The sequence below is a fragment of the Acomys russatus genome, chromosome 32 (genome assembly GCF_903995435.1).
Source record: "Acomys russatus chromosome 32, mAcoRus1.1, whole genome shotgun sequence".
NCBI lineage: Eukaryota > Metazoa > Chordata > Mammalia > Rodentia > Muridae > Acomys > Acomys russatus.
This window is the reverse complement of record NC_067168.1, coordinates 1,305,739-1,332,387: the sequence shown is the minus strand read 5'-3', so window position 1 is coordinate 1,332,387 and position 26,649 is coordinate 1,305,739. Positions and strand designations below refer to the sequence as shown.

Sequence of the window (26,649 nt, the reverse complement as noted above, 5' to 3'; positions counted from 1 at the left end):
TCTGAGCCATCTCCTTAGTCCCAGCCTCTGGCTTTCTAAGTGCTGGGGTTAAAGGCTTATAACACTATGCCTGGCCCAGTGGAGATGAATATGGAAATATATATATATATATATATATATATATATATTTATATATATATATTTATTTATTTTTTTATTTTTTTTTTTGAGACAGGGTTTCTCTGTAGCCTTGGCTGTCCTAGAACTCACTCTGTAGACCAGCTAACCTTGATCCCCAAGATCAGCCTTCCTCTGCCTCTGGAGTGATGAAACTAAGGTGTGAGGAGCCCCCACTTCCAAGTACCTTCTCTCTCTCTCTCTCTCTCTCTCTCTCTCTCTCTCTCTCTCTTTCATCTTGTTTTGTTTTCCCTGAGACAGGGTTTCTCTTTGTAGCTCTGGCTGTCCTGGAACTTGCTCTGTAGACCAGGCTGGCCTCAAACTCACAGAGATCCATCTGCCACTGAAGCCACCACCAAGAAATTGTCTCATTTAGCTGCTGAATTTAAGACCAGACTGGTTTACAGATCGAGTTCCAGGACAGCCAGAGTGATACAGAGAACCTTGTCTTTGAAAGAAAGAAAGAAAGGAAGGAAGAAAAAACGAAAGAAAGAAAGAGGCTGTAAGATGGCTTAGAGTTTAAGAGCACTGTCTGCTCTTCCAGAGGTCCTGAGTTCAATTCCCAGCAACCACATGGTGGTTCACAACCATCTGTAATGAGATCTGGTGCCCTCTTCTGGCCTGCAGGTGTACATGCAGACACAACATTGTATACATAATAAATAAATCTTATAAAAGAAGAAGAAGGAGGAGGAGGAGGAAGAGGAGGAGGGCTGGAGAGGTGGCTCAGAGGTTAAGAGCACTGGCTTCTCTTCCAAAGGTCCTGAGTTCAATTCCCAGCAACCACATGGTGGCTCACAAAGATCTGGTGTCATCTTCTGGTATGCAGGTGTAATAAATAAATCTTTTGAGAGAGAGAGAGAGAGAGAGAGAGAGAGAGAGAGAGAGAGAGAGAGAGAGAGAGAGAGAGGTTTCGTTTAACCTAGGCTAGCCTCCAGATGACCTAATTCATGATCCTCCAGTCTCTATATCTAAAGTACTGAGATTTTGTGTGTGTGTCACTATGCCTGGTTTAAGAGTGGTGGAGGAATCATCGAACTCGGGGTCTCATGATTGCTACCAATTTAGCTACATCTACAGCCTTGAGAATTATTTCTTTAAATAAAAAACCAGCTACATTTAGAACCTTTCCCCAATCAACACTTGGATTATCCTGCTGAATATAAAACATCTGCAGAAGTTGCCCCCATCAGAAACTCGGGTTGAAGACAAGCTCATTTTGGAGAGTGCTTGCCGAGCACGCTCAGAGCCCCGGGCTTGCATGCAGTACTGCACAATGTGTGGTGATGAACCTTTGGAATCCTGGCACTTGGAAGGTGGAGGCAGGAAGATCACAATTTAAGGTCATCTTTGGCTACATAGGAAATTGGAGGCCAGTCTGGGAGATATAAGCATGCGATAGTCTTAGTCTCATTAAGAAAGGAAGAAAAGCCGGGCGTGGTGGCGCACGCCTTTAATCCCAGCACTCGGGAGGCAGAGGCAGGAGGACTGATGTGAGCTCCAGGCCAGCCTGGTCTACAAAGTGAAGCCAGGACAGGCAGGATTTACAAGAGAAACTGTGTCTCAAAAAACAAAAACAAAAAACAAACAAACAAACAAAAAGAAGGAAAAAGAAAAAGAAAAAGAAAAGAAAGAAAGAAAAGAAAAGCAAGGCGCAGTGGTGCAGGGCTGTAATCTCAGCACCCGGGAGACAGAAACAAGCGATCTCCGAGTTCGAGGCCAGCCTGGTCTACAGAGTGAGTTCCAGGACAGGCAGCACTGTACAGAGAAATCCTGTCTCAAAATAAAACAAAACAAAGTAATTAAAAAAAAAAAAAGAAAGAAAGAAAGAAAAAGAAAGAAAGAAAGAAAAAGGAAGAAAAGGAGAATGGGAGGGAGAGGAGAGTGCAACAGGCTGAGGACCACCTGGCTCTTGGCTCCTGGAGGTTCCTTCTGTATGATTTGGGATACTGTCTGTCTCATGGGCCTAACAGGAAATTCGGACTCCATCCCTGGTGGGCGAGCCCATCGCAGGCACAGCAGCCCTCGCCATGTCTGTCGCCAGTGGGACCCAGATCAGGTTATTTCCACAGTCGTCTGTTTCTATTTTTCCACACCGAGATAATCTCAGCTCTTCCCGCTGCTGGGAGCAGCTCACACTTATCTGCGAGGAACCCCTTGTTTTACTTGACAGGCCACACGCACAGTTGAAAACGAGCGAGCTGGTGTCAGTTCAAAGCCTCCAGCTGGACCCAGCGCCCAGGCAGCGCTCCAGCTGCTCTCCATTAGCCCTCCTGGCCTGGTTGCATCTTGTTATTATCCTCATAGGCGAAAAAACAAACAGATGTCTCTCTCCCACAACCTCTGCCTTCCCCTGCGTGTCAGAGGTTTGCTCCTCGGTGACCCCTGCCACCCCAGTTGCTTTCTCCAATCATTCTAGTTTGTCACTCCCTCTGTTTCTTGCTCTTTCAGACACACTGCCCCATTCCTGTTCACCTCCCAACTGTGCTGAGCATGCCATCAGCATGGCTGCGGGGGGGCGGGGGGGGCGGACGACGACCGGACAACCTTGGCTCCGTGGTGCGCGCATGCGCATTCTCTCTTTCGGAATCTCACAAAGCCCCGGGTAGAGTTGCTATATATAGCCAAGGGAGAGCTTCAGATTTTGAAACGTCTATCTCTGCCTCCTGAGTGTCAGAATTACAGGCATGCACCACCCATACCCAGCTGATGCGGTACTGAGGGTAGAACCGGGGATTCCCTGCATAACAGACCAGCATTCCAGCAACCGAGCCACACCCCGAGCCTTAGAGGGGGCTCTCCTCAAACCCTGACTTCTCGCCGGCATGCATTCTGGCAGATGCTGGCGTGAGTTGAGGGTTCAAATTCTTCCCCACTATGGTGGTTTCAGGACCCTAAAGGCTCATATAGTTGAGTGCTTAGTCACCTGGGAATGGACCCATTTAAAAGGGGTAGACAGATTAGGGGGCGTGGCCTTGTTGAAGGAAGTGTTCCATTGGGGTGGACTTCAAGGTTTCAAAAGTCCGCGTCAGGTCCAGTCTGCCGGTCTCGTCTTTGCTTGCAGATCGGGATGTAGCTCTCAGCGCCTTCTCCCGCAACCCCCCTGCTGTCACCACACTCTCTGCCATAACGACAACGGACTAAGCCCCTGAAACTGTAAGCAGCCCCTAATTAAATGCTTTCTTTGATAAGAGTTCCTATGTCACGGTGTCTCCTCACAGCAATAGAACAGTGACCAAGGCACCCTTATAATCTGTATCCGCCTGTCTCCCAAACTGCTGTTAGGAAACATTATCAGTGAAGTGGATACTGCTTCTGGGGAAACACGACCTCTCTTTCAAGTAGATAACTGTCCAGAACCTGCCAGAGTAAGTCTGGAAACTGCGGAATGTGACGATTGATAGAGCGGCGCTTTGTTCTCAGCATTTGCCTTTCCTTGAGTCTGAGGGAAATCGACTTCTAGTAGCCTCTCCCTTATATGGTCCTGGCCTTGCTCATCTCTCCCTTATATGGTCCCGGCTTGCTCATCGATGCGAAGGCTGTTAGATACAAAGGCACCAGCCACACGTGCCTATTTAGAACCTGGCCATTCTGAACTGAGATGTGGTGTGGTGTAAGGCAATACAGACTTTTGACAACGAAATACCTGAAGGTCAAAAACCAGCTCCTTACCAACTGTATATGGAATACATATTGAAATGGTGCAATGCATACACCAGGTCCAATAGGCATTACAAATGACTTCTTCATGTTCTTTTTTTTTTTTTTTTTCTCCCCTAAGACAGGGTTTCTCTGTGTAGCCTTGGCTGTCCTGGACTCACTTTGTAGACCAGGCTGGTCTTGAACTTAAAGAGATCTGCCTGCCTCTGCCTCCCGAGTGCTGGGATTAAAGGCGTGCGCCACCACAATCTGGCCATTCATCTATTTTTTACTTGCTTGGATATGGCTGTTAAGAAGTTTAAAGTTATATGTTTGCATTCATGTCTGTTGGTTAGAGATAGTGTTAGGGAGAAACCCTCACATAGGTCTCAGTATAAGTTCCAAGCCGATATTGTTTCTCCCTTCTCCCTAAGGCCATCCATCTTGGCAATGTGTAAGACTAACTAGAAGTGTTTTTCTGTTGGTTTTGAGATAGGCTCTTCTGTAGCTCAGGTTGCCCTAGAACCTCCCTTTCCCTGTGTAGCTGAAGGTGAGCTTGGACTTCTCATCTTCCAGCATCCACCTCCCCAGTGCTGGGATTAGAGATGTGCACCGTCACACCCACTTTCTGACTGGAGGTTTTGACACTAAACCCCCAAGTCCCTTCTGACACTGTCCCCAGATCGCAGGGTAAGCAAGCGGAGCGCCATGGGCGACCCACATGGTAGTGGCTGTCTCTCTATACCTTTCTTTTTTTCTCTTCTCACAATTCTTTTGAAGAGGTGGATGGGATGAAAATACAGGCTCTTCCTGGCTTAAACAAAACAAAACATACAACCAGCACTTGGGAGGCAGAGGCAGGAGGATCGCTGTGAGTTCGAGGCCAGCTTGGTCTACAAAGCAAGTCCAGGATAGTCAAGGCTACACAGAGAAACCCTGTCTCAAAAAACCAAACCAAACCAAACAACAACCAAACAAACAAAAAAACCACACACCTCCAACACCAAATCACAAGCGCTTCCCCATTACAAACAACAGCAATAACAGAAAGCAAGCCCAGTCACTCATCACAGAGTGACTCACCAGGGGCTGCATCTTACTGTCATCAGCCTGGAAGCATATTTATGGTGCTCTTAGACTGGTGCCCAGGGTCAGACTATCAACAAAGTGGTTCGTCCGGGCTGCACTTTTGAGGCTAGCATCAGTGAAAAGCCTGTTTGTTCAAACTGAGATGAGCTGTAGTTTGCTCTGCCCATTGTCTTTGAGTAGCCTGAGTGCCTGTTCTTGACTTTGTCCTGTGTAAAATGTGCTTGTTTGGAGACTGGAGAGATGGCGCAGTGGGTAAGAGTGCTTACTGCTCTTGTGGCGGACCCAGGTTTGGTTCCCAGAATCCACAGAAGACAGCTCATAGCCATCTGTAACTTCTGGCCTCTGGTCACCGCACATAGGTGGTGCGCATACACAGACTCATGCATGTATGTTTTAAAAATACTCTTGTGAACGAGAAACTATTTTCAGGAACACATATGATTTGCCTTGATAATTAATTTTTCCCCAGAACTTAAATTATGGTCCAAACAAGGGACTGAACAGCGCCTGAGCCTATAGTTGTGAGTTAAAGGAACAACTCCTGCCTTCCATTTCTCTACACGGAAACATGGAAGGGCTGGGGGTGGGGAGTGGGGGGCGGGGCTACCCGAGAGGTGACCTGAGCATGGAGTGCAGAGTCCCACTGGTAGGTGTTTGCGTCAGTTTACACAGCCTTACGTTGACAAACTATGGAAAGCCATACTGCGTGTCCTAGTTAACATTTCTTTTGCTCTGATGCAACACCATGACGAAAAGCAATTCGGGGAGTGTTTACCTTACTCTTCCACATCCTGTTCATCCTTGAAGGAAGTCAGGACAGGAATTCAAACAGGGCAGGGATGTGGAGCCGGGAGCTGACCCACAGGTCATGAAAGAGTGCTGCTTACTGGCTGGCTCTTAATGGCCTGCTCAGCCTGCTTTCTTATAGAATCCAGGACCACCAACCAGTCCAAGGATGGCACCACCCACAATGGGGCACCCTTGGGCCCTGCCCCATTGATTACTAATTAAGAAAATGCCCTACAGGCCTGCCCACAGTCTAATTTCTTTTTCCTATTTCCACAGCCTAGTTTTATAGAGGCTTTTATTTTTCTTTCTTTCTTAAAAAGATTTTATTTTATGTATGAGCCCTCTGTCTGCATGTGCATCTGCACGCCAGAAGACGGTATCAGATCACTGTGTAGATGGTTGTGAGCCACCATGTGGTTGCTGAGAATTGAACTCAGGACCTCTGGAAGAGCAGACAATGCTCTTACCCATTGAGCCATCTCTTCAGCCCCTGGCATTTTTTTTTTTTTTTCAGTTGAGGCTCCCTCTTCTCAGATGATTCCAGTTTGTGTCAAGTTGACATAAATCTAGCTAGCACTGTGCATATAACAAAATTGGACACCTTGGCTTTTAAAACAAGACTTATTTATTATGTATACAGTGTGCATTAGATCACCTTATAGGGTTGTGAGTCACTATATGGTTGCTGGGAATTGAACACAGGACCTCTGGAAGAGCAGTCAGTGCTCTTAACCACTAAGCCATCTCTCCAGCCCCAACACCTCAGTGTTTTTAAAAGTAGAATCTCTAGTTCTTTCTTTCTTAGTCCCTAAGTTGTGCAGAGGCACCTGTGGCAGAGACCAAACCAGATGCCTGAGATGCATCATCTGCCTGAACAGAGGTGGACCAGTGATGAGAGATGCTGGTGAGTGTCCCACCCCAGCTAACTCCTGCCACACAGAAGGGATCCAGACTTGAGGCTTCTAAGAACTGGGCTCTGATAGCCTCCAGAGGGATGTGGAGAAGAGAAAGTCAGCCTTGCTGACACCTGGGGTTTGACACCAGGAGAATCCATGGAGACTTCTGACCTATAGAGCTGTGAGGTCAGGAATAGGTCTTGTTTGCAGCAGCATGTGCAGCTGTAGAGCAATGTGCCTGGGTAATGTGTTCAGTTTTATTTTATTTTATTTTTAAAGACAGGGTTTCTTTGTATAGCCCTAGCTGTCCTGAAACTTGCTTTGTAGACCAGCCTGTTCTCAAACTTAGAGATCTGCCTGCCTCTGTCTCCCCAGTGGTGAGATTAAAGACATGTGCCACCACCTTCCGGCTCTTCCAGCTTTATTTCTTTGAAGAGTATTTGTGTTAAGGTATCTTCATGAATAGCAGTTATTTAATTACCAATGATAATAATATGGCCGAGTTATTTAGTCATCAATGCTAATAGCATCAGATATAGTTGATGGGGAAAAAATTCCTGCTCTCTTCTTGGGGAAAAAAATTCCAATGCATTGTAAAAACAGATTTCAACTATTATTATGTCAGTATGTAAGAAAGAATTGTGGAATGGAAAGATTGCTCAGTGGTTAAGAGCACTGGCTGCTTTTCCAGAGGGCCTGGGTTTGATTCCCAGCACCCAAATTGTGGGTCACAAGTATCTGTAACTCCAGTTCCAGGTGATCCAATGTGCTCCTCTGGCCTCCAGTGACACCCTCATGTATAAGTGTGTGCATATGCGAACACACACACACGTTTAAAATTCTTTTAAAATATCATTAATTCTTGGAGATGAGAGGTTATTTACTGGAACATGGTCAATTTATAAGTGGCTACATCACTCAAGAAAATGACACTTCCAGCTGGGTGTGGTGGCACACTCCTTTAATCCCAGCACTTGGGAGACAGAGGCAGGCGGATCTCTGTGAGTTCAAGGCCAGCCTGGTCTACAAAGCGAGTCCAGGACAGCCAGGGCTACACAGAGAGTCTCTGTCTAAAAAAAAAAAAAAAGAAAGAAAGAAAGAAAGAAAGAAAAAGAAAAAATACTTCCTCCCCAGCAATGAGTAATTACAAATAATCTCTCAGGGAGCCAGTTTTCTCAGTAATACTTGCTTTGCTGGGCATGGTGGCACACACCTTTAATCCCAGCACTTAGGAGGCGGATCTCTGTGAGTTCAAGGCCAGCCTGGTCTACAAGTGAGTTCAGAACACCCAGGGCTATACACAAGAGAAACCCTGTCAGGAAAAACAAAGAAAGAACACTGGCTTTTGCAGAGGACTGACTTCAGTTCTCAGCACCCACGTCTAGCAGCTCAGAACTGTATAAATCTGGATCCAAGGGATTTGATGCCGTCTTCTGGTCTCTGAGGGAACCTGCTTTCAGGAGTTTTATGCACAGACACACACAGATGCATCAATAAGACAAATCTTTTTTGATTGTTTTTAAAGAAAAACATGGATGTGAAGCCTTCTTTGTCCTTAAGCTGCCCAAATGTGTGTAAAAATTACGCAAATAAATAATCACTGGCGTCACTGAGCCCAAGGAAGTGATGAAAAATGTAGAAATCAAGTGTGAGCATTTCAGGAAGTACAAGCACTGAGGACTTTACCTCCCCATCCCTTCATATCTGCCCTCAGCCCTTGCAACCTCTCTCCCAAAAGGAAAAACTACACCCCCCCACAAAAAAAACCCCAAAACTCGTGTCAGTGTGTACCACTTTCATGTCTCCTTTGTCCACCAAATGTTCATTGCAATGAGTCATTGATAAGTTTGAGGCCTCTGGCTTCTGCTACATTATCAAAACTGGATCCTCATGGGGACTTCCCTTAGATATCCTCTTGTTGCCGGGTCATGGAGATCCCACAACTTTGAACTAGCAGGACAGACCCTTTCAAGTGCTCCAGCAGCTCATAGTTGGGGTAGATGTTAGGGTGTGCCAACTCAAAGCCCTGGATCTGGGCCTCGCTGTTAGCTGAGTTGGCCAACCCATCCTCTCTGTCACCACCAGGGGGAGCTCTCGAACACTGCCCTGGCTGGCTCACTCAATGCCACAGCGGGCAAGGGGCAGGGCCAGCTCTCCAGCTCTCATGTCCTCAGTCTGGCTCACCAGTGCCCCTGCCACCTGGGCCAGCTTTACTGTGCTGCCCAGGCAAGGTGTCGGGGTAGGGCACTTTCTCTAGTGCTGCAGCAGGCAAGGGGCATGGACAACTGTTAAAAGATTTTTTTTTTTTTTTAAATGAGCAGAGTATAGTGAAGATCAACAGAGGGCTATAGGAGTGAGAACATCCAAGAGCCCTGACTACAGATCAGGTAGGTCTAAAGGTGGGAGGGCTAGTTACTAAGGGATGTACTTTGGGTGGCTCCCTATTTGAGTCAGACACGCATCCAGTTGTGCACAGCATAGAAGGTAAGTAGGGGATTCTCCCCAAACTTACTACATGTGTACCCTGAAATCAGTTGAAGACGGCCCAGCCCTTATCTTCATACTGTGGTATGCTGGGTAGACACCTGGACACCATCTAAATCTGTTATCAGCAAAGAGGAAGCTTACACTTTAGTGTAGACCAATGCAAGGGAGGAGTCCTGGGGGTTCTGGGTTGCCAGTGCAGTGTTCGGAGAGGGCTGTGTGCACAGGACATGCAGGTGAAGGGACGAGGCTGCTGAGTACATTATAGGGAGAACCGCGTAACCCCAAACCAAGTGGGGGGGGGGTCCTCAGTAAACTACTTCCTATGCCTGGCTGCCAGGGGGCAACTTTGTAAAGTGACTACAGGCTGCCCATGACAAGGTTAATCTGAGGAAGGGTTCATACAAGGGCCAAGCCCATCTTGAGAATCTTTAAGACAACACTCAGTAAACTAGTCTGAAAACATTTCTAGGTAAACCGAGCCACAGCTTTGTTTTTAAAATTAGAATAGAACTTTATTTGTGGAATTGAGAATTTGAAAATGATTTTATAGTTTATGCAATAAATTTTGATACATTAATCTGGATATACATTTACCATAGAAGAAGAAATTTAAAAACAATGTCAAATAGCTCATCATCAAAACCAATTGTGTTTAACTTGACATTTATAAGGAATAACTTGAGCGTTATAAATAAAAAACGAAAACAAATGCCATTTGGGTTTGTATTTGTAATGCAATTTTGTGTTTCATTTTGGGGGGGGGCATTAGAGAACAACAAAGGCTAAAATGCTTTTCTAGAAAAGCACAAAGCCTTCGTTTCGTGACAGTGACTTCACAGCTCCCAGTGGCATGTCACTGAGACACTGTCATGCATGACAGGCTGCGGTGTTCTGCCAGCCTGGCCTCCCTAACACCAGGCTATAGTGAAGTCACGGATCGTCTAAAGGGGTATGGGTCTGATGAAAAGCAAGCTTGTGTTTCCTAAGCTCTGCTGTGCATGACTTCTCAGAGGTGACACTGAACAACCGTGTACAACGCTGTCTTCACAAGACAGTTTCACCCTTAGTTCCACACAACCGGGACGCTCCAGATCACACACCAGCCCATCTTAGTGTTACTTTGTGGAGAACGTGGACACCGAGACCCATGCGTGAATACGCACACGTGTCAGCAAGTTTCCAGGACCAGCGGTGACCCTTCATCCTCATCTACTGCTCAGCTTTGACTTTCAGGTGGACATCCTCACCGGGTGGGGGTGATAGCCTTGGCACCTGAGTCAGGCTCTGGTGGCTGCCAGGAAAGCAGCTCTTTAAGAAGAAGCACTGCCTGGTCTTTCATTGTCCCGGAAAGACAGAAAGGATAGCACAGCTACTCACACCTGTCAGATGGAGAAGCTGGAGCCCAGTGGTGCAGGTTCAGCCGCCCAGTGATAAAATCCAGAGTGCACTTGTGGCCAGGCCGGGGGGGACTCTGGTCAGGACACTTGGGAAGCATGCACTGGCCTGGGGGTTCCTTTGTCGATGAAACCCCTACCATGGGCTGTCAGGCACTTGTCTTAGAGCCAACAAGCGTAAAGCAATGGCCCCAAGTACTTCTTATAGCCCCCACAGGGTATTACAGGGAGCTTTCTGGAAAGTTTGTAACATGTGATTACATCACAGTAGTATTTTTCATATATAAGAGCATTTTCCATATAATCACACCAATGTAAGGATGAGTAAGAGGGATTGGCACATGGCGCTGGCAGGTGGATGGGACCTCGCTTCCCTTTCCTTCTGCCTTACTCTACTCACCCCTACTTTCCACTGTGAGTAAGTCACCCCCACATTTCTAAGCTCGAGGATGAAGAAGGAATTGGATTTCATTGCTGACAGTTTTTTATCTCAAGGGCCCGGCACACAGGCGGCACTGTCTGTGTGTGCTGATGCACGCATGGGGTCTCTTCCTGCACTTCAATGTGGTCAGGATTCCACCTGTAGCATTTTGTCCCAGGGGTTTTTGACTTTTAATAAAATGCAATTTTCATAGTAAACAGTATTTTTTAGAAAGCATAAGAAACCTGGTAACAAATTCATACAAATTATGCATTGAACTACTCTTTGGTTATTTTAAACAAATTTTTTTATACTAATGTGATACTAAAAATATAAAAATGCAACTACAGAAATTCGCTTAATCTGTAAACATAATGAACTCCGTAAACACGTATGTACTACGTGACTGTGCAAGCGTGAAGAGTGGCTGGTAAGGGCAAGTCATACATGTAACTCGGTTCTTCACGGCATGCTTAGAAACACTGCTTTGTGGAGCTTGTTTCATGTCTGAAGGAATTCTAAACGCACTAACACATAATGACTCTAGCCTGTGACTGAGCCTTGAGGATGCACAGGAAAGAGGGAGGCCTAACACTTTCTACACATTGCAAATACAAGCTTGCTCTGCTTGTCTTCTGAATAGACTCAAGCTGCATGCTAACAAACGTGAAATACTTCCCAAGTGAAGAGTAAAAAAAAAAAATTTTTTTTTCTTTTTTTTTCTTTTTCTTTTTTTTTTTGCAAGTGACTCAAGTGACTAAAAACATATGTGACACATCTTCCAAAGCTGTTTCAAAGATCTAGGCAATAAGGTATACTAGGCAGGTCTACAGAATAAGTAGCGACAAGTGGCACTAAGTGTGTCGCAGTTTACTCAATACTAAAGACTTTCTTTGTCCAAATTTCATCTTAAAAAAGCATCAACTTTTTCCCACCAGATACTCATTACAGATATTTCACAGTTGGAATCTCAGTAGTTTCAGAAGGATGTGCCTAGCAAGATGAGATATGGGCAGAACGCAGGCGCACAGGACTAATGTCCTGTGGCATGCGTGAACCCTAACAACAGGACAAAGTAACTGGACAAATGAACACATCAGTATGGTGGTAGCTAAAATCATGGATAAACTGTCTGGTCTCTGTGGGAAGAGCCAGTGACCATCTTTTAGAAGTTCTACGGAAAATGTAAAGATGCGATTTTGCTTTTGCTTAGAGACTATGGTGCTCAAGACACCACGGCTTGTTTCTTATAATCTAATCAACCCCATCAAAGCCCTGAGTATTCTCAATCGCCATCTGAAGTTTATCCCAGAGTTCCTCAAACGATTCATACGGTGGCAGGTCCAGGCGATTGAAGCTGAAAGGATGGAGAGTATCTGGTTAGCTGAGAATGATGCAGGAAAGGTCACAATGGTAACTACTACTCGTCCAGAGTGCGTCCTTCACTGCCACCGATGGTCACCACAGGCAGGGAGGCTCTCCCTACTCCCTGAGCAGTCTTGTCCTCACACTCCCTCTAGATAACTGGGTTCCTTGACTGTGTTAGCCTCCAAGATGGAATGTTCTAGCACTCTGGGGGAACTCATGGAATGGGGCAATATGTACAGCCCTGTTCAGTTCGATTCAGCTGGGTCTTTCTACCTGGATTTGTGAGCCCAAGCAGCATGGGCTTCTGGATCTGTGTTCCTGTCTCTTCCTCTCTTCTAAGACTGCCACCCACCCCCCACAGGAGGGCGTGGCAGGGGCTGCTCCTAGGCGAGCAGGGGTCGGGGTGGGTCCTCAGTGCCCTGTCAAGGGTGAGTGAGACAGCTACTCACCAGGTATGCGCTCTTGGTAGCTTGTCAGGGGTGCCCCACTGTTCAACTGTGAAGGACTGTGGTCCGTTGGAGCCTGAGGGGAAGATGAGTTTCTGTGGTTTAATGTCCTTTACCCACAAGTCCCTAGATATTGCAAAATACCCCCTTTCAACACGCAGAACTTGCACACACAGGAAATGAACCAGAGAAGAGAGCGAAGCCTGCCCTGTGCTTGGAGTCACAGGCCAGTAGTAAAGCAAGCTGCCTGCCACTTCATCTGTGGGTGCTGAGCCCTCCATGGTGACACCTGGGAACTCTAGTCCAATCCTTGACCCAACCCAGCTGCATCTTGAATTAGGACTTTCTTCAGAGGTTCACAGAGGAAGTGAGGACTCCCTTTCTGCTTCTGACTGCTATTAAAAAGTAAATTGGAGCCTGGTGTGGTGGCACATGCCTTTAACCCCAGCACTCAGGAGACAGAGACAGGTGGATTGCTCTGAGTTCGAGGCCAGTTTGGTCTACAAAGCGTGCCTAGGACAGTCAAAGCTACACAGAGAAACCCTGTCTCGAAAAAAACCAACAACAACAGTTAAATTGTGGAGGTCAGGGAACAACTTGTGGGAGTTCTCTCTGCCTGTGGATTCTGGGGACTGAACTAAGGTCATCAAGCTTGGGGGCAAGTGCCTTGACCTGCTGATCCATCCCAGAGTCCTGCTCTTTTGTTTGTTGTTCAAGACAGGTTCTTAGTCTTAGTCCAGGCTGGGCTGGGCCTCACAATGTAGCTGAGGCTAGCCATAAACTTCGGTCAATGTTTGTGCTTCAGCTTCCCAAGTACTGGGGTTCGGCTCACACTCATGAGTGTTTCGGAGTGTGGTCCTCTAGAGCAGTAGTCCTCAGCTAACTTATTTATTTGTTTATTTTTATTTTATTTTATTTATTTTTTTGGTTTTTTGAGACAGGGTCTCTGTGTAGCCTTGGCTGTCCTGGACTCGCATTGTAGACCAGGCTGGCCTCGAACTCACAGTAATCTGCCTGCTTCTGCCTCCCAGGTGCTGGGATTAAAGGCGTGCGCCACCACGCCCAGCTCAGCCTTTTTAATGTGGTGAACCCCAACTGTAAGTTTGCTACTGATATGAATTGTAGTGTGAACACAGCGCATGTAATCCTGTTACCCATCTACAATTTTTCTCATTAGGGATATTTTTCTTTTTCTTTCTGAGTTTCCACTTAGCTCTCTCCAATCCTCGACACCCCAGTCACCAGATAACCATGCTCATATCCTGACCTGTGCCTTTCCACACTTCTCCTTACATCCCATAATCACTTCCAAATGTGCGTGTACGGATGCCAGAAGCAGCGAAAGACTATTTCATATTCTCAACAGTGAGGTTTCTCAGAGGCGTGACTTTTCGTATTTCACAGCTGGCAGTTTCAGTGCTGGGGCTGGAGAGAGCTCAGCCACCAAGAGCTGACACCGCTCCTGCGGAGGACCCACACTGGGCGGCTCACAGCCTGCTGTGACTCCAGCTCTGGGGGCTCCGACAGCCTCTGCTGGCTTCCAATGGCACCAGGCAAGCACACGGCGCACAGACACACATGAAAGGAAAACACCATAGAGAGGGAGCTGTGCGGTCTTATCTGGGTCTCCCTCAAGAGTGAAGAACCTACGGAAAGCCTCCAACCCACAGCTCACCCCAAACCACAAAAGGAAAAATAAGATCCCATGATCAAGGAAGCTTGGAAAAACCTACTCTTAATTTAATTTAAGTTTTTAATTCCAAAGAAATCTTTGAGTTCTTCCTCATCTGTGGAGAATATGTTTCAAGTCCCCTGTGGACGCCTAAAATAGTGGATAGTACTGAACCCCATATTTGCCGGTGTTACATACACACGTAAATGTCGCACTCAATGAATAACAGTAGTAGTAATGAGTGCGGAGAATAACATGACAGCGTAGGTTAGCCAGAGGCAGGCGACTGTGGTCTCGGCTCTTACACCAGAGAGTGAACCCTTCACTAGTGCAGCTCTCATCCTCCAAGGCCACAGTTTGTTGCTTAGATGTTGGCAGTGTCCTTTACTGCTGTCCTTACCCGGTGCCCTAGAGCAGTGGTTCTCAACCTGGGGGCTGTGCCCCTTTGGGGGGTTGAATGACCTTTTTACAGAGGTCACCTAAGGCCACCAGAAAACACAGGTATTTATGTTATGACTTATCACAGTAGTATAATCACAGCTCTGAGGTGTCAACAACAGGGTCAGCACAGCACGAGGCTGTATAAAAGGGCTGCAGCGTTAGGAACTTGGGGGCCACTGGGATCACACAGAGAACAGAGCTTAGTGCTCAAGGATGGAAAACAGTCTTAATTCTTTGTGTGCTAGAGGACATCGTCAGGTAGTGGTCCTAAGGCACAACAACATTTTGGGGACAGGGTCTCTTATCTTCCTGCAGCTTGCCAAATAGTCTAGGCTGGCACTTTACCAAACAAATTGTCCCCCAAACCCTCAACTTTATTTCTAAAAATTAAGCTAAACAAGAAAATGGTAGCTGGGCATGGTGGCGCATGCCTGTAATCCCAGCACTTGGGAGGCAGAAGCAGGTGGATCTCTGTGAGATCGAGGCCAGCCTGGCCTACAAATCAAGTCCAGGACAGCTATGGATACAGAGAAACTCTGTCTCTAAAAACAAAAACAAACAAACAAACAAACAAAAGACCAAAAAGAAAATGACAGAAGCTTGAAGATTCATCAGCCATGAGTATGACAGCCAATGTCTGCACTTCTGAGAGGCCTGTGCGGAACCCTTACCGTAGAGTTCAGCAAATCCGTTCATAGGCACACGGGATGTGCCGGTGACAAACTGAAGCAAGCGAATTCTTTTTTCTGCATCCATCATCAAAACAGCCTGAAAATCAGAAAGACTTTGGTTAGAGGAGAGCACTGAAAACAGACAAATTACCCTGGGGAGAAAAGCCGTTAGACTGCAGAGAACAGTCACGGAAGTCTGTTCTAAGGCTCCCCCGCAGGCCCAGGGTCTGTCCTAAGGCTCCCCCTCAGGCCCAGGGTCTGTCCTAAGGCTCCCCCTCAGGCCCAGGGTCTGTCCTAAGGCTCTCCCCTCAGGCCCAGGGTCTGTTCTAAGGCTCTCCCCTCAGGCCCAAGGTCTGTTCTAAGGTTCTCCCTCAGGCCCAGGGTCTGTCCTAAGGCTCTCCCCTCAGGCCCAGGGTCTGTCCTAAGGCTCCCCCTCAGGCCCAGAGTCTGTCCTAAGGCTCCCCCTCAGGCCCAGGGTCTATTCTAAGGCTCCCCCTCAGGCCCAGGGTCTGTTCTAAGGCTCCCCCTCAGGCCCAGGGTCTGTTCTAAGGCTCCCCCCTTGGGGTGGGATGGCTTGGGTTCAGTTCCCAGCATCCACACACTGGGTCACAACTGTCTGTAACTGAACTTCCAGGGGAATCTGACACCCTCTTCTGGCTTCTGCAGGCGCTGCACACATGTGACACACAAAGTCATGCAAACACACACACACACACACACACACACACACACACACACACACACACACACACACACACACACACCACCCTTTAACAATTACACTTATTGGCCTTACTGAATGGCATATCTGTAGGAGAACTTGGAGGAGCCATGTTGCAGGTTACTACAAGCTCTTGAGAGCCCCCATTTTGGTGAAAGCTGCCGTGTCTACCTCAGCTCATTTACTGCAATTCTGAATGTTTTCCCTCCTTTACCCTCAGTGTGTTGGAGGGTGGACTCACACTCAAAGGCACACCGTACAAACGCACAGGTCCGCTTGCTTGGCTGGCACACTTTTTGGAGTGCCACCCACCCCAAAAGTTACTCGGGAGGTGGCATCGTGTAACTGACTCTACAGGGAAGCAGGCTTTGGGTTACCTTCCAGAACCACTGGACGACCTGGTGGTTTACACTGTAGCCGTTTTTGTACTTTGTATGTTCCTTCCAGTCGCTCACGTCCACATCTCCCAGACCACACATAAGGAGCTGCAGACAAGAGACACAGACCGTGAGCAGGATAAACTGCTGCTGCAACAGCTGCTCTTTCCCCCCGAGACGGGTCTCACTATGTAGCTCCAGGTGTCCTGGGTCATAGACTAGGCTAGCCTCAGACGCGCAGAGAGCCACCCTGCCTCAGTCCTCGAGTGCGCCACTACATGCAGGCAAAGCTGTTTTAGCATAAAATATTTCTCTTTCTTGATCTTTTTTATTGCATGTGTGTGTGTGTGTGTGTGTGTGTGTGTGTGTGTGTGTGTGTGTGTACGCGTGGTGACATGTGTATGCCATGGTGTGAGTGTGAGACTCAGAGAACAGCTGTGGGAGTCCATTTCTATTCCAGGGGTCAAACTCAGGCTGTCAGGCTTGGCTGTAAATGCTTTTCCCACTGAGCCATCCTGCTGGCCCCTCAGCTCTCTTTTTAAAGACAGAGTCACACGTAGCCTAGGTTAGCTTCAAACAATGTGGCTATGGAGATGACATTGAACCGTTGATCTTCTCGCCTCCCAAGTGCTTGATAGCATGTGTGCCCCACCACGCCTGGTGTGAGGCCGGTGCCCAGGACTTCAAACACTCTAATAAGCACCACCCCGCCCCCCCGAACGCCCACTTTCTCTCCACAGACTCTACCACCTGAGCTGTGTCCTCTCCTCTCCCTTCCCTCCCCGCGCCCCCTGGTGCTGCTACAGGGGACTGAACTCAGGGCCTGGAGCTCTCACCACTCAGCTACATTCCCAGCCATGCACAAACATATTTCTTACCTCTAGCTCATTTTCATCGAATATCTTGATGAGATCCTGTGGTATCAGTTCAAAAAATCCCTAGGAGGAAAGGAATATGTCAAGCTGGTTAGCAGGCTCAGCTCCTGCTCCAGCACCTTGTGGCACAGGGAAGTACTCTCACTTCTACTCACACTCACCAGCTCTTCACCGCGATCGCAGTATGGCCGTTCTGTGCTCAGAGCACCTGCCTTAAAACCTTCCATTGCTTCTCAAGCCTTCTTCCTCCCCACATCACCTACTGCAGCTTCCTCAGCTCCCTGACCAAGCCACACCTCCCCTAACAACGCCTCTCTCTTCTTTCTTAGCCAAGTAGACACAGTGTGTAAAGCTAATTGCAGTCCCTCACACTCCCCCTGTCCCTCTACTGCCCTGCCACCTGCACTGCTGCGGACAGAGCCAAGGTCAGCTCTAGGAAAACACTCCACACTTCTATCTGATTTTGTCTGCTTCTAAAACATTACATTTGTGCATGTGTGTCTGTGAAATGTATGGGTACAAATGTCTCCCAGCACATGTGTGGAGGTCAGAGTCCGTTCTACTGTGTCACCGTAAGTGCCCAGGCTTCAAAACCATGTCTTCACAGCAAACACCTTAACCTACTGAGCCACCTCCATAGCCCAGCCTGCTCTTAATACAATGCTCCCTCCATCTCTCTCTCCCCGCCTTTTTCTTGGACAGGGTCTTTCTATGTAGCCCAGCCTGGCCTCGGACTTGTAATCCTCTCACCTCAGCCTCCGATCCCGGCATGCCTGCTCCTCTTTGCTAATTTCCTTTTCAGTGACCACTCAGAGGACTGAAGATGTTGGTTATCACTGGCACAGCTGCACAGGCATGGCTCTTCCTGTGTCCCTCCAGTCCACAGCTTAGCCAGGCAGAGGCAAGTGATCCCAACCTTGGCCCCTCCATCCCCACTTCCCACTGTCTTGGTCTTAGCTCCTGCGCTCACCATTTCTCATTTGGATTTGGTGACTCTCCTAGCTCTGCTGCCCTGGTGGAGGCCTCCTCTAATTCACTCCATACCATTTCCAGAATGACTCAATGACTAGATTGTAGACTGATGCTGACACGTCACTGTTGAATAGCCTCTAGTGCCACCTTCCTTCCTCTCACCATGCCTCATGCCTCACCCACAAGTCCTGCTTGGCTCTCCTGCAGGCTCTGTGTAGCAGCTTGGTCAGCCAGGGAGCACACAAGCCGACCTCAGTGCCAGACTCCATGCCAGCTGCCCTCCTCCCTTGCGCCCTCCTCTTCTGGTCTGTGCCTCTGAGCTCACTGAGCACCCAGGCTTGCAGCTGGCTCACTCTTCAGAGGGCTGCTGTGATGGCCAGAGCCTATGTCTTTCTGCCTCCTACAGCCTGCACGCTGCACACTCCTACACACTGCTCAAGAGCCGATCAGTGAAAAACATCACACTTCACAGAAGGCTGCAGGACAACTTTAGACATGACAATGACCCCCATGCCCACCAACTGGAACCCTAAATAACTTATGCATTTATATTATTAATAAAATGCAGTCAAAAGAAGCACATCTGTATGGACACGCAGAAGTCTCCAATAAAGAAAGAACGTGAGTGCGTGGGACCTGATTGGTTCTCTTCTGCTGAGGCCTTCTAAAGTGTGTGGGGCAACAGGGAAGAGGAGGGGCAGTAAGAGGCACTGAAGGGGATGCTCAGTGTCTACTTTATGCCATTTTCACGTGTGGCGCATCTACCTATGCACGTCTGAGTATGTGTGGGCACTTATGTGTGTGTTGGGGCTGGAGGCTGATGCCTAGAATCACCCTCAATTGCTCTTCCATTTTATTCACTAAGTGAAGGGCTCACAACCAAGCCTAGGGCTCACTAATACGACCAGTCTAGATGGTCCCCAGTTTCTACCTTCCAAAGCTGGAATTACAGGTGGGCTGCCATACCCTCCCGGCATTTACGTGGGTTCTGGGATTAGAACCCTTGGTCCTCACACTTGAATAGCAAGCACCCTGGTGGCTCAGTACCTCCCCAGCCTCCACGGTGTTTGTTGCGCAGAGTGAGCACTCCTCCAGTAAAACTGTGTTAATATAAATATATGCTTAAGGGGCTATGGAGATGGCTCAGAGGTTAAGAGTACATCCTGCTCATGCAGAGGACCCGAGTTTGTCTCCTACCACCGTGTTAGGTGGCTCACAACTGCCTGTGACTCCAGCTCCAGGGGACACTTTACTGGCCCTTGCGTGCATGTGCATATTATTTTAAAAACATAAAATTTAACTAAAGACATACTTTATAGAGCCGGCCACATCTTATCTCTCTCAGACGCACTAAGGCCCAGCACTTGAAAGTTAAGGGGGGTCCTTTGCAGTTATGGGAAGGCAAGGGAAAGAACACAGTGTACCTCTTTAAAAGCAGCCATTTGCTTCTGGATTCGGTTCACAAATCTCCACTGTATCACAAGGCTGAAAGGAGAAAAAAGTAAAACAAAACATTTTTTTCCCACACACAAATCAAGAAACAATTTTAGGGTATGTTTCTTCCACTTAGGAAGAACAGACAGACTTGCTGGGCCCACGGCAAATGCTGAACAGAAGTGGGGAGAACGAAAGTGTGTTTTCCTAAGAAGACCGAGATTCTGGCATGGGGGAAGAAAAAGCAAGCAAATCTCAAACAAAATAAAAAGAAGAAGAAGAAGAAGAGGAGGAGGAGGAGGAGGAAGAGGAGGAGGAGGAGGAAAAAGCAGCACAGGATTCTTTCTAGGACAATACTTAGAAATAAAGTACTCACTAAATATACTCCTTTTTGTTTTTATTGGTGACAACAATCTCCGACCCACCAGTTTTCAGTTCATGTTGATGTGTCTAAATTAAAAAGGACATGTTATTTTAGTAAGGAAAATGGAGGTGTGTGTGTGTGTACATATGGGTCACACCAGAAGCCTGGTGTTTTAAATTAAATCAACTCAAAAGAAAACTTAAATATTACTTCTACTAAAATAAATACAGAATCAGTCAAAGGTCAGTGCAGGTGGAACTGCTGCCTGAGAGAGACAGCTTTTGCTTCCAGAAAATAAGTGCACAGAAGCTCCCATTTAGGTGATAGCATCAGTTTTGCAAATAATGTAGTATCTGAAAGTCCACAGACCTGTCCAAAAAGTTCCTCGTCTATAATAAATCTGAGGTCCAGCTCTGTCGGGTCATTTTCAAGAATCCAGCGCAGAGAACTGTAATATTCACTATCCTAGAAGGGAAATTTCACTTGAATTAATAAATGAATTAATTAGCTAATTAACTTTACAGTGCTGGAATTAAACTCAGGACCTCGTACATTCTAGGCAAGTGCTCTAACATTGAGTCATACCCCTAAGGGAAAAAAAAATCTGTATAAACAAAGATAGCTGACCGTCCATGATGGCTACACTGATGGGCTGGTACCTGACCGTCCATGACGGCCACTCTGATGGGCTGGGGTGACGGCTCAGTTGTACCGTGCTTGCTTCCCAAGATGTGAAGGCTAGTGTGGATCCCCAGCGTCCATATGAAAAGCTGGGCACAGGGCACACACCCGCCATCCCAGCAACAGGGCTGTGGACTGCATGTGAAATGTCTGAGTTCACTGCTGGCCCAAGCAGAAGCTTCAAATTAAATATAAAATCTTAAGTAACCCACACAGTGACTGTGTGCTCTTAAGGTTTCCAAAGACTCACTCTAGGGCAGGGGCCGGGGCGGGGGCCGGGGCTGAGCTGCTTGCGTACTTGCTAACATGTGCAAAGCCCCAAGTTTGGTTCCTAGAAAAGCCTAAACTGGGTGTGGCTGGTGTTCCCAGCATGCAGAAGACAGAGGCAGGAGGCGCCGAAGTCACCTACACAGTGCGCTTGAGAACAGCCTGTGCTCCGTGAAAACCTATCGCAAACAACTTCAAAAAGCACAACCAAGAATCAACTGGGGCCTGGAGAGCTGCTCAGTGGTCGAGCTGCTAATTGCAGAACGCCAAGGTTTAATTCCTAGCACCTGCACCGTGGCTCACAACCATCAGTACTCCAGTTTCAGGGGACCCAGCATTCTGAGGGCACCAGGCACGCACATGGTGCACATTTGTACATGCAGACAAAACACTAAGATGCATAAAATAAAAATAAATAAACCTTTAAAAAAAAAAAAAACAGTCATACTGTTTGTAACTGACCTTGGGACTTATGTGCACCCACGCTGCACAGGCCACCGGCAGCACACCCGACACTGGGCCTTTGGGCTTCTGTTTCTTTACAGCAGCCTCCCACAACGCTCTGGCTTTGGAGAGCTGGCCTTAAACATTCGCCATTCATCACAATCAGCCATGATTTAAAAGCCTGACAGATGCCTAACCACTGTACGGCAGAGGTCTAGCGAGATGCCCCGGTGGCAAAGGGCACTGCCACCAAGCATGAGGACGCAGTCAAACGCCGGGACCCACATGGCAGAAGGAGAGAAAGTGGCCCCTACAAACTGTCTCTGATTCCCTGGTGTACCATGGTACACGCTCCCCCTCCAAATAAAAAATGTGTTAAAGCAAATATGTAAATTTACAACTTTAGCAGAACGCTGTCCACGGGGATGGCTCGGTGGGTAAAGGCACCTGTGGCCACACCGGAGAGCGGACTGCAATCCCTGGAATCCACAGGACGGCGGGAGAAGCGACTCCCTCAGTATGTGGTGCCCATTCACACACACAGACAAAAAATATGTAAGTATAAAAGATAAACATAAGACAATTCAGCAGAAGGTGTAATTTGCAGTGTGTGAAAAAGCTAGGATGTACCGACGGACACGGGCGTAGGAATACAGTCAGTGTGTGGTGGACACAGGGATGAGATAGGAAAAAGGCCCATCGCAGAAAAGGCGGGCAATAGATATGCAAGTATTCACCGCAAAGCTCCGTCCAGTCTACGAGATGCTGGGAAACGTCCACTTGTGCATTTCTGGGTGTGACTGTGTGGTGTGTGTAGGCGTGGAGTGTGCATTCCCCGGGTACACATGTCTGCTGCGCTGCTCTGTCCTTCTCCGCTTCATCCCGCTGAGACAGGGCCTCTGGCTGACCCTGGAACTGAGCTTGTGGGCAGCCAACTCCAGGAATCCTCCAGCCTCCGCCTCCCACAGTGCTGAGGTGGGGACGGGGACTCTGGCCCTTGTCCTTGCCCAGCAAATGCTCTTACCCACTGGGCCATCTCCTCAGCCCTCACTTATGTCTTAAAACATTAAAATGTACTGATTTCTGTTTTGAAAACAAATTATCTGGGCTGTGTGCGTAGCTTGTTGGTACAGCGTGCACACCGCCACCAAGCCCCACTTCTCCTAGCGGTCGAGAGACCTACCACAGACTCCATGTCATGCAGCGTGATCAGCTTCTGGAGCATCATCTTGTAGAAGGGGCGGATGAAAAACCCTTGTAAGAAACGAAATATATTTGAGATGATTATTAATAATAATTAAAAAAAAACCCCAACAACCTCATATTAAACAAAAGTTTGCTTCTCGATGCTAACCATCCAACAGCTTGCCATGATAAACGGCCATCCCAGCCACGCGGCCAATGAACTTGAAGTACGAGAGGTGATCTTCGTTACACAGGCCTGAATTTGGATTTATCTGGAGGGTGTAATTATCCCTGTGAAGACAAACCACACTTATGTCATCCTTTCAATGTTTCATAGAAAAAAAACTTTATCTAGGCAAACAATTATGAAAAGTTATCCCCTTCTGTTGATTTCCTCTATTAAAACCACTGGATCTGTCAAAAGGCGGAAATAACCCCAAAGGATAGTAAAGTGGAGAGATAAAACCTATCCATTTGTATGTACAAAGGACAAAGAGAAAACCCTGTCAGTTGGTACAACATAGCTGGACTTTGAAAACAGGCTGTTGTACAGCAATTTCCTCTGAACTGAATTCAAATACTTCCTCCTGGAAGGAGGGAGGGGCTTGTAAGACTCAGGAAGTGGGGTTGGAGAGACAGACTAGTGTTGAAGAGCAACTGCTGCTTTTGTAAAAGACAAAAAATGGGTTGAATTCCCAGCACCCACATGGCAGCTCACAACCACCTGTAACCCCAGCTCCAGGGAGCTGTGCTTTCTTCTGGCCTGTGACAGTACTGCATGCATGCCAAAATCTATAGACATTACAACTGTAGGGAGAGGAGAGGATGACCAACTGAGCTACCTGACGTCATGCAAGGAACTCCAGGGACATAACCTTTGTGGGCCCTCACTCATGCTATGGAGGGCTTTCTCTTACCCATCTGCCTTTGAGTCACCCACACTTCTGAAAGTAATTCACGTAAGCCCATTGGTTTGCCACGTTGGGCTCTGGCAGAAACCTAACTTGCTCTGCTCTCTGTTCTGGGCGAACGAGGTTTGTTCATGTTTCCCAAGGCAATGTCACTTGGCGTATTCTAAGTGAAATAATCCACACACTGAGGCCAAACAAACGCTACATGGCATCATCACGTGTCTAATGTAACTATGGAATAGCAGACTGGTGGCTGACAGGAGCTGGAGGGGAAAGCATTTAACAAATGCAGACTTATTTCAGGAGGATAGGAAAGGTACAGAGGTCATCAATGCAGAATGTACTTGAAACGCCAGCCAAATGCGTGCTTACAGAGGGCTGGGCTGGGAGCTCTGCGGAAGAGGGTCTGACTGTGCTGTGCAATCCACACACACAAAGTTAACACGGTAACTTTCCTGTTATACGACACAATTTTTACAAAGTCATTTCTGAAACATCAGTTATAATCACTGTGTGACATAATCAGTTAGCCCATGCTTTCTAACATGCAGCCTAGTTTTGGAGATTGTAATTTTTTTCCCCACCTTCTGTACACGGCCATTTAAAGGACACACGCCAGGCATGGTGGCCTGGGGCTATACTCTTAGCTAACCAGGAGGCTGAGGCAGGAGGGTTGCTTAGGTCCATTCGAGGCTAGCCTGGGCAACACAGTGAGACCCGGTGAAAAGGAAGGACTTACGTAGCAGAATATTCAAACAGCCCGTAATAAGGATTGAACATTTCCTTTGAAATGAGGAAGAACCACTCTCGGGCAACACCTCCATAGTCAAGCCCCTTTTCCCCATCAAACTCAATCCAGAGGCGAGCCTTGAGGAAGTCCGCTCTCTTCACACCCATAATTCTCCGGTACGAATCCTCCAGGATGTTCGCGCGGCGAAGTTTCATTTCAAATTTGTTTGGAATGTCATTCTGCAGACAGGGAGAGAGGCATGGCTTAACTCAGCCCGATGTTTGCCACAGTCCTTTGCCTTTAAGCCAACCCACCAGGAAGAACCCACATGGGCGTACTGACTTTTCTTTCTTTCCCCTCCCTGCTTCAAGAAACAGGGTCCACTTCTGCCACCCAGGACGGCCATGCACTTGCTATGTAGCCCAAGCTAGCCTAGAACTCAGGATCTGTTCTCAGCACCCGCCCTAGTTCTGGGCTTACAGGTGTGCATTCCCACACCCAGTTTGGACATATGGCCTTAACATTCTTCTATGGGGACAGAACATAAGCATTTCCCCCTAATCATTTCTGATTTTTATGTCTAAAGGAGCTATAGGTGATAAGAATAACCCTAGATGCATTTTGCCAGTAGTGTGCGCCATATTAAGTTACAGACAGGTTTGGCCACTCTGCAATCAATGTTCTACCTACTGCAGGCTACTCGCTACCTGTCTGTCCTTGGCCCTGTCCTCTGCAGTTGGTGGGCTCATTTGTTCATAACAACACTACAGTAAGCCGCTGCCTCTGTTTTAACATGAAGAAACTAGAGACAACAGAAGCTGAGAAGTCTGGCCCCCAGCCTCTCTCTCTTGTGTCCTGTGCTTTGGAGATAAATGCAGATCACTATGCCTCAGAGCCAACTGTCACTACTATAAAATGTGTCTGAGCATCCTCTCCCTTTACAGCTGTTAGAAGAGAAATTTCAGTCTTCTGTCAGATCAAGAGAGTGTGGTGATCTGCTATGAATCCGAGGGATGACAGAACGCCCCATGGGACTTAACACAAGCATCAGCCCACAGAAGTCAGGCAAGCACCATGCAGGTTTCCCCCGCTGCTCAGCAAGTTAAATAATGGTAGGACTAGAAAAAATTGGCTATTAAAAACTAATTACCGGGCCAGGTGTAGTGGCGCACGCCTTTAATCCCAGCATTTGGGAGGCAGAGGCTGGCGATCGCTGTGAGTTCGAGGCTAGCCTGGTCTACAGAGTGAGTCCAGGACAGCCAATGCTACGCAGAGAGACCTAGTCTCGAAAAACAAAACAAAAAGCCTAATTACCAGGCAAATGGTACAGGTAAGTGCCTTGCTCTGGGCTAGGTCCCATAGTGGGGTGAGATGTGGCTGCTTTAAGGACTGGACAGTACAGGGTGGGGTTGGGGGAGGTAAGTGCAGATACTGTCAAGTCCGAGCTTACAGAAGCCGCTCATGAACAGCTATCTGAGCTCTTGGCTAACCAAAGGCAGGAAGACCGCCATGAGTCAGGGCTGCCCTGGGCCCCATTATGGGTTCCAGGCCAGAATGTTCCAAAATTCCAATGACATATTTATTTTTATCTAAAATATTTGAGTGTGTGTGTGTGTGTGTACACAGGGCAGAGGTTAATTCCTCAATTGCTCTCTATCATATTTTTAACTTTTTTTTTTCTCCTTTTGAGGTGTGTTTTTAATATGTACCATGGCCAGCCCAGCGTTCTCTATGCAGGCAAGGCTGGCTTCCAGCTCACAGGAATCTGCCTGCCTCTGCTTCCCAAGTGCTAACAGTAAAGGTGTGCACCTCTAAGTCCAAGCTCCCATCTTTTAAAAGTTGTTTCGTTTTGCTTTTTTGAGGCAGAATTCCTCTCTGTAGCCCTTCCTATTCTGGAACTCTCTACGTAGACCAGGCTGGCCCCAAACCCACCTGCTTCTGCCTCCTGAGTGCCCAGCAAGCTCTGGACTATCTACTCATCACCCCATCAAACACTTTAAAGTCAGGATGCTTAAAACAATTTCCAGAGTAATTCAGACACAAAACTATCCTTTAAGGATATCACCGAGTTCAGGAGAATTTAAAAGGCATTTTCTATTTAAAAATTTCTGGGGAAAATAGTATTTACACCCAAAAAAAAAAGTTAGCACCTCATTTTGTTAAATGTGTGAATGAAAAACTCTGGTATCCAACCCACCATTTTGAATCGCTTGGAAACCTCACCAGCTTGGAACTCAAGAAAGCACAACCCAACACTG

The 26,649-nt window shown here is 47.5% G+C and overlaps 1 protein-coding gene across 1 annotated transcript in view; it reads right to left on the bottom strand.

Annotated features, from left to right (window-relative positions):
• Positions 1 to 11,013: 11,013 nt before the first annotated feature.
• Positions 11,014 to 26,649, bottom strand: part of Nedd4 (NEDD4 E3 ubiquitin protein ligase) — a 59,854-nt gene continuing 44,218 nt past the window's right edge. Inside the window, exons 14-24 of the mRNA XM_051140445.1 lie at positions 24,401 to 24,630; positions 22,920 to 23,041; positions 22,749 to 22,819; positions 20,543 to 20,638; positions 20,186 to 20,259; positions 19,800 to 19,860; positions 17,407 to 17,466; positions 16,529 to 16,636; positions 15,431 to 15,527; positions 12,650 to 12,722; positions 11,014 to 12,189 (exon numbers count right to left, since the gene is read on the bottom strand). Of these exons, the coding sequence (XP_050996402.1) occupies positions 12,087 to 12,189; positions 12,650 to 12,722; positions 15,431 to 15,527; positions 16,529 to 16,636; positions 17,407 to 17,466; positions 19,800 to 19,860; positions 20,186 to 20,259; positions 20,543 to 20,638; positions 22,749 to 22,819; positions 22,920 to 23,041; positions 24,401 to 24,630 (1,095 nt within the window). The 3' untranslated portion in view covers positions 11,014 to 12,086. The remainder of the gene's footprint in view (positions 12,190 to 12,649; positions 12,723 to 15,430; positions 15,528 to 16,528; positions 16,637 to 17,406; positions 17,467 to 19,799; positions 19,861 to 20,185; positions 20,260 to 20,542; positions 20,639 to 22,748; positions 22,820 to 22,919; positions 23,042 to 24,400; positions 24,631 to 26,649) is intronic.